At 47.9% G+C, this 6766-nt stretch overlaps 1 protein-coding gene across 1 annotated transcript; it reads right to left on the reverse strand.

The window, feature by feature from the left end:
* Positions 1-1884: 1884 nt before the first annotated feature.
* Positions 1885-3227, reverse strand: LOC124686307 (xyloglucan endotransglycosylase/hydrolase protein 8-like). The gene is made up of 3 exons (XM_047220279.1): positions 2873-3227; positions 2585-2781; positions 1885-2495 (listed from the first exon to the last, which is right to left on the reverse strand). The coding sequence occupies exons 1-3, from the start codon at positions 3143-3145 to the stop codon at positions 2114-2116; spliced, it is 852 nt and encodes a 283-aa protein (XP_047076235.1). The 5' UTR covers positions 3146-3227; the 3' UTR covers positions 1885-2113.
* Between the last annotated feature and the right edge of the window lie 3539 nt (positions 3228-6766).

Raw genomic sequence — 6766 nt, forward strand, 5'->3', positions numbered from 1 at the left:
AGCACCAAAACCCTAACGAGCAGCCTGTCGAGCGGTAAAACTAGTCTCTTACGGGAAGTTCCTAGTCACTTTGTATATCGATAGGCTTGTGTCTATGGTTTGGAACAAGTACATTGTACGCTATGTGGACTCGGAGTAACAAACTGACACACTATGATAAACTAGATGATAGAGAAAACACAAACCCTAACAATTCTACTAGATGAAAGATAAAGATACGCAAAAACAACTACGAAAAGCAACTAAAACTCGAAATTAGTGCAATCTAAGGCTATGGCAAACCCTAACCCTAACTTTTTATGGCTTTTTCTGGATAGGAAAACACTCACAACTCAACTATGGGGTGGATTGTGGATAGCTTACCGAGGAAAACTGGAAATCTGATACCAAGATGATAAGGGGTGGCCCGATCTTCTCGGTGAGCGACGGGTGTTGATGAACACGTGATGGTAGCGGCGGATGGAATCGATGATGATGAGGAGGATAAGTTGTATGACGCCGACGAAGTCTCTCGATTGATTCTCGATGCCAACGCAACAGCTCTCAACCCGCAAGATATTCGCAACTCCACACACTTGCGCACGTAGCCGCCGACCACGAAGCGGTAAATTGCAATCTTCTAATCCCCAATGGAACAACGAGATCACACACAAACTTTCGGTAGCATAAAACTCCGGATCGATGCGAATTGGAGAGTAGTATTCAATAGTTTTGCGAGCAATCAACTAAGAACTAGGGTTTATCTTAAACGTGGTCTAAAGCAACTTTGGGGGCGTCCCGGGGACTTATATAGGCGTTCGGGACGACCTCGGGTCGAAAAAGTACGGAAATAACCGACCCAGAATAGATCCGAGTCGAGACGGACTCGGACTCGGCCGGTCACGGGGCCGGTCGACCGGGCACTGGGACCGGGTGGTCCGGTCCTAGACCGGGTGCAGTGACCGGCGGAAACCGGACGAAGGGTCCGCGTTCCTGGATGTTGCCGGATGGCACCGGTGCAAAATCCGGTTTGCGACCAGGTGGCCCGGTGCCACGGCCGGTCCGGCCGGGCACTGGGACCGGCCTGAAGAACTCCTCCTCTCGCGCATGCCTCCCGCTCCTCCCTCGCGCGTCCATGGGATGTCTTCACGTCCAGCTCCATGTCCAGCTTCACGTCCAGCTGCTCCTCTCCTCCTCGTGCAATGCTTGGTTCCTCCTCATACCTGATCATACATAAGTAATACGACTTAGGTAATATAAAGTTCTCGTCGATCAAAGTATCGTTTAGGAACAAGTTCACCTGTTGTTTAAGTAGCTTCGCACGAGCTCGTGTCATTGGTCCAATCCTAACTTCATTGGACTTGAGCTTCACAACTTCATCTTCATCTTGCAATGACGGAAGTAGTAGTAAGGTAGAGATGTCCTCATCACATTTTGTTTATGTAGGCCATGTATGATCGTATTTTTCTTTAAATTATGCATGAATAAGTATCAAGGCAATATATACGTGTATGGTTTGTTTCAAAATTTTCTTAACCTTTTGAGATTTCTTGAAATTTGTGTTCTTGTGGACTCATGTTTTTCTGGATATTTTCACCTGAGCAACCTGATACATAGAAGTTGAAAACTGTTTCAACTTGTTCCCTACTGAGTTGGAGCTCATTCAAATTGCCTCCAAATCGGCAAGCTCCCCAACGAACGTGCCAACTCGCATCTTGAACATGGCAGAGCAGATGAGCAGAGTAAATTAGGCCGTTGAATGTGTACGACTGAAAGTCGGAACAGCGAAGCACGCAGCTGTTACTTGTCTGGTTGCGTCACAGACTGACAATTCAAACTCGAGAGAGAATCTAGCTACACCAACAGCTCTGAAAACAATATCTGGAGAGATGCAAGGATTACTACTAGTAGTGGTATAACAGTATAACTTATTGTTTGTTTATACATAATCACATGTGCACTCTGACTTTCTCAAACAGAAGTCCACAGGACTTGAGTTTAATTCTCTCGCAGCAGGACTGTATGAACCAAATCAAGAAAAAATCCATGGAAAAATGTACATGGAAAATGGGACAGGTAACGGCAAGAACAGCAATTACGAAAAAGAAAGAAATCAATCGGACTTGACGATCGATCAGTAGGGGTTGCGGGAGCACTCGGCGGGGAAGCCCTGCGGGAAGCGCCAGCCGTCGTCACAGTAGTTGTAGGTCATGTACTTCTGCTCGGCCCATTTGACGGTGCCGAGCTCCTTGGTGTCTAGCTCCCTGTTCATCCAGGCGTTGCTGCCGGCGGGGCACGCCGACGAGCCGCCGTTGTTGACGCAGCCGTGGGAGGAGTAGCCGCGGTAGTTGACGACGAAGGGAGCCTGGTTCCAGTCGATCTTGACGGCGCCTTTCTCGGTCGCCCAGTAGCTGCCGTCCCACAGCGTGCAGTGCACTGCCATGGGCTTGCTGCTCGGGTACGCTAGGTCGTTGTACTTCTTGAACGTCCTCACCGGCACATCGTCGACCTGGAATCTGATGTAACAGGAATCCACCATAGGTAGCTTCGTTAGGATCAATTGAAGGCGAAACGTCGATTAGGGGAATTGAGGATGGATGCGTACATGATGTTCTTGGGGTTCCAGACGATCTTGTAGGTGTGGAAGTCGGCGGAGGGGTCGAACCAGAGGTAGAACTGGTGCTCCTTCTTTCCATCGCCGCTGGCCCAGACGTTGGTGTTCATCACGTAGGGCTGCCCGCTCGAGTTCCCCATGAACTCGATGTCGATCTCGTCATGGCCATCCCCTTCCCCGGACGTCAGCTATACAACACAAGTCAAGCAGAGTCAGCTCAGAACTGACGAAAAAGTAGGTGACTGAGAAGAAATGGTCGGCTAATTATATAAAGCTTACGTATAGGGAGGTGACTGTGCCGGCGGAGTTGCCGCCGATGAGCTTCATCTGAACGCTGAACTCGCCGTACAGGAACTTGTTCTTGGAGTTGAAGCCGGCGCCGCCGGAGCCGCGGTTCATAATGAGCTGGACATCCTGGGTTTTGCCGTCGTCTTTCACTTGCACGTCCCCGCCGGAACCGACAAGGTCGAACTGGTCGGAGAACCTGTCCCCCGACGCGACGGCGGCGAGGGCCAGGACGGCCAAGCACAGATGCATCGGAGACCTCGCCATGTTGGCAGCTCGTACGCGTTTCTCTCCTCTGCTTCCTCTGTACCGGTGCTTTGATGGTGGTCAGGTGGTGTGTGGTGCTGTTTCGGTGCAGGAGCTGGTGCGGCTTTATAGTGCTGCTGCCCGGCGGTGCCATGGTGTGGTATGATCCGGCCGGCCGGTAGCGGTGGGCCTGGCGCACGGCACGTTTTGATAACGGACGAGGCACACGCAAACGGCTATGTCCGGTGGGGTGCACACCCTCGGGTTTGTGTATGATGCTCTCCTCGTCGAGTTCGCTACGTTGCCGAAATGAGGTGCGATATCCAGAAATTAGATAAGCAATTTTCGCCAGCCATAAATGCAATGTTTTCCCCTGAAATTTCAAATGTTTCTGTTAGGACATCTCTAGCGGCGCGATGCATTTCGGACGCCCAGAAGTGGCCGCGAGCGTCCGTTTGCGTCGCCCCACGGACATATTTTGTCCGCGCGTCCGTTTGCGTCTGGGTGTGCTACCACCGGGCGACCCATTTTTTGAATTGCAACATAGTTAAAAACTTTCAAAGTAGTACATAAAAATGCATAAAAATTATACAAAGTAGATCTATAGGCCTAGACTACTTGCTTCCTGACGGGCCGGCACCGTCGTTGCGTCGCTCCGTCGCCTGTTTCTCCGCCGCCTCCCGCGCGGCCGCTATGGCTCGGTGCGCCGCCGCGTCCTGGCTCAGTGCCTGCTCCAGCCTCGCATTGGCGGTGTCGTCCTTGAGCGTCTCGAAAGACTCGACGATGGCCCTCTGCTCCGCCGCCCTCTCCTCCAGCGTAGGCGCATCAGGGTCATCGGAGGACCAAGATATCTCCGAGTCAGAGTCCTCTGCTGCAGCGGTGGCCGCCAGCCTGCGCTGTTCCAGCTCGGCGTCCAACGCCGCATGGCCCGCCAGCTCCTCCTGTGCTTCCTTCTCCGCTTCAGCCAGGGCCGCGGCATCCCTGACCGGGTGGAGGAGGTCGGTGTTGTCTTTGGAGTCGAACTCCTCGGAGGAGCTCGAGGCCGGAGGAGGTGGAGTGGGAGGTGAAGGTGGAGGTGGAGGCGCGTCAGCCTGGCCGCGTCCGGCGCTGCTCATGTGGATCAGCTGGAGGCTGAGAGGATGCGGCGCTACGGCAGCGGCGGCTAGGGTTTAGTGGGGAGGAGATGAGATGCTCGCGCCCCTGTATATATAGGTCGGAGGCAGGGCGACGGCCGCGCCACGCGTGGCATCGCCATTACTACGTGCGCAGAGGTAGGCGACGGCCGCACGCGAGGCATCGCCATTTACGCGGCCATAGACTGCCGAAGCGACGCCTCGGTGCCGCATACTGGCGGAGAAGACGCATCGACGCAGGGTCGCTGCCAGACGGGCCCGACGAAACATCCGCCAGACGCGAGCGGACACTTTCCACGTCCGCCGAGCGTCTGCCAGAGACGCATCCCAGGCTCATATTTGGGCCAGATTTGCGTCTCCGCGGACGACCTGGTCACTTTGCGTCGCCCCGCTGGAGGTTGTGCCAGACGCATTTCTGGTCACGGCGGACGAAAACGGTCGCTGAGCAACCGTTTGCGTCGCGCCGCTGGAGATGCCCTTACATATTCTGGCAATGGTGGCTCCCTTATTGTTTGCTTATTGAAGCAGTGGTGGATCTAGAAAACTTTCTTAGGGTGGGGCAACTAAGATAATGTCATGTATATATGAGGTATATTTTTTAGACTTCTATTTTTTCTCACTAAAAAATATGGTATGATGAAATGTTACTGTTGAAGACATTGGTTGGAGACGGGAGCTTCTCGATGGTGAAAATTTAGGATAATCACAATTTAGACTAAATGACAACGATGTTTGTGTACCTTTCTGTATGTTTAGTCTAGGTGTTCCCATTGGTGCTCGTTGCTGCTAGGAGGCTTTGATCCTTTGACAGAGCCTTTTTTTTTAGCTATGTGCTTCCATGATGTCTAGGAATAATCATGACTTATGTTGTTATAGAGGCCTGGTGTATTTCATCTCATCTTGGTATTCTTATATTTCGTTATAAGAAAAATGGTGCATACAACTAACTAAATCATTACCCTTCTAAGCTATTGTTGACGGATCATTGTACATAGGCTGTTCTTTTAGAATTGTTCTTTCGTTCTTGAGTAAACGGGCTGATAAGCCTTTTTAGTCAAAGAAATACGTTGCCAGTAACTATAATACTAGAAAAAAAATCATGACACATCTAGTGATGTTGATTCGTTGGTGTAGATGTATATGGTTTTTGTACAAACTTGGTAAAAATTTGCATTGTTTTCCTTTATAAAAATCTATAGGTTCTTTAAAAAAAAAACTTGTTGGCCGGCATGATATCCGGTAGACATGGTTACATAATTTGAAAATATGTTGCATACTAGAATTTGCTAGAACAAGGTTTTGGCCAACAATTATGAAGTTAATATTTAATTTTTATGCTACGGAATCATACCCACAAATAAACTATTTATAATATAAGTAACATGAATTTTCCATGGAAGTTAAGGCTTGTCTTAACAAAACATAATACAAAATGTAATTTGAAACACATGGAGCATTTTATAGTTTTTCAAAAGACATTTTTTGAACTTAATTACAATTGTAATATTTGTATAGCACCAAACCTAATTCCCATACTATGAGGATACTTATCCTCCCTACATATAGTTTAATTTACCTAACCAAATTATTTGAACACATATGATATACTACCTCCGCTCCAATGAATAAATCCTATATTATATCTGAAAAATCAAACCATGTAAAGTTTAACCAAGTTTTAGCTAAAAATCATTAAACAGGTCGTACCCGGTCATGAAAGCTCCCACACATTTATGGGGTCCGGGGAAGGGTATTTCTACGCAAGGAGGCTGATTCAAACACATAATCTTTAGGACACAAGTGAATACTCTACCATTGCGCTAGGCCCGCCCTTCTTTTAGTAAAAATCAGTAACATGCAAAACACAAAATCAATATAGAATATCCTGGTTATTGACATATTTTTCTAAATATTTGGTCAAACTTTACTTTGGCTTGACTTTATAAAAAGAAAGTGTATTCATTGGAACGGATGGAGTAGACGGATTAACTCCAACGAGATTGAACCATTAAAACCAAACCTAGTATGAAAGAAAATAAAATCAATACTCAAAAGCCTATGTTTTTTTCTAGATGAAATCCTACAAATTTGATTGCACATGGAAAACGCTACCTCACCCGCTGATTTTTAGGCTCAAGTTATTTTTCATTGGCGGAACCACATATTTCATTGATGAAAAAAAAAATTACATGAATAGACAAACATGAAAAATAAAAGACGGGCCATGCGAATATAGTTATTCAATTAACTTTGCATTTACAGTCCTAAATGGTAAAAAAAATACAATACTACTGTACATACATTCCCTAGAGCGCTGCACTCGCTTATTCGTTTCTTGAGCGAACACCGGAGGATTGGCCAGAATGTGTAACGACAATAGGGACTCTTGATCTACACGTACATGTGACACATCTGAACGTACCACAAAAGAGAGGGACAAGATTAACTGTTATAAAAGCGACAAGCAAATAGCGAAGAACGAAACAAGAACACACGCAGGAGACACAAG

This window comes from Lolium rigidum, chromosome 1 (genome assembly GCF_022539505.1).
Source record: "Lolium rigidum isolate FL_2022 chromosome 1, APGP_CSIRO_Lrig_0.1, whole genome shotgun sequence".
Classification (NCBI taxonomy): domain Eukaryota; kingdom Viridiplantae; phylum Streptophyta; class Magnoliopsida; order Poales; family Poaceae; genus Lolium; species Lolium rigidum.

Coding starts and splice junctions, on each gene's coding strand:
- LOC124686307 (XM_047220279.1), bottom strand. CDS start 3,145: ATGGCGAGGTCTCCGATGCATCTGTGCTTGGCCGTCCTGGCCCTCGCC. Junction 2,782..2,872: donor GCACAGTCACCTCCCTATAC/GTAAGCTTTATA, acceptor TGTGTTGTATAG/CTGACGTCCGGGGAAGGGGA. Junction 2,496..2,584: donor TGGAACCCCAAGAACATCAT/GTACGCATCCAT, acceptor CTGTTACATCAG/ATTCCAGGTCGACGATGTGC.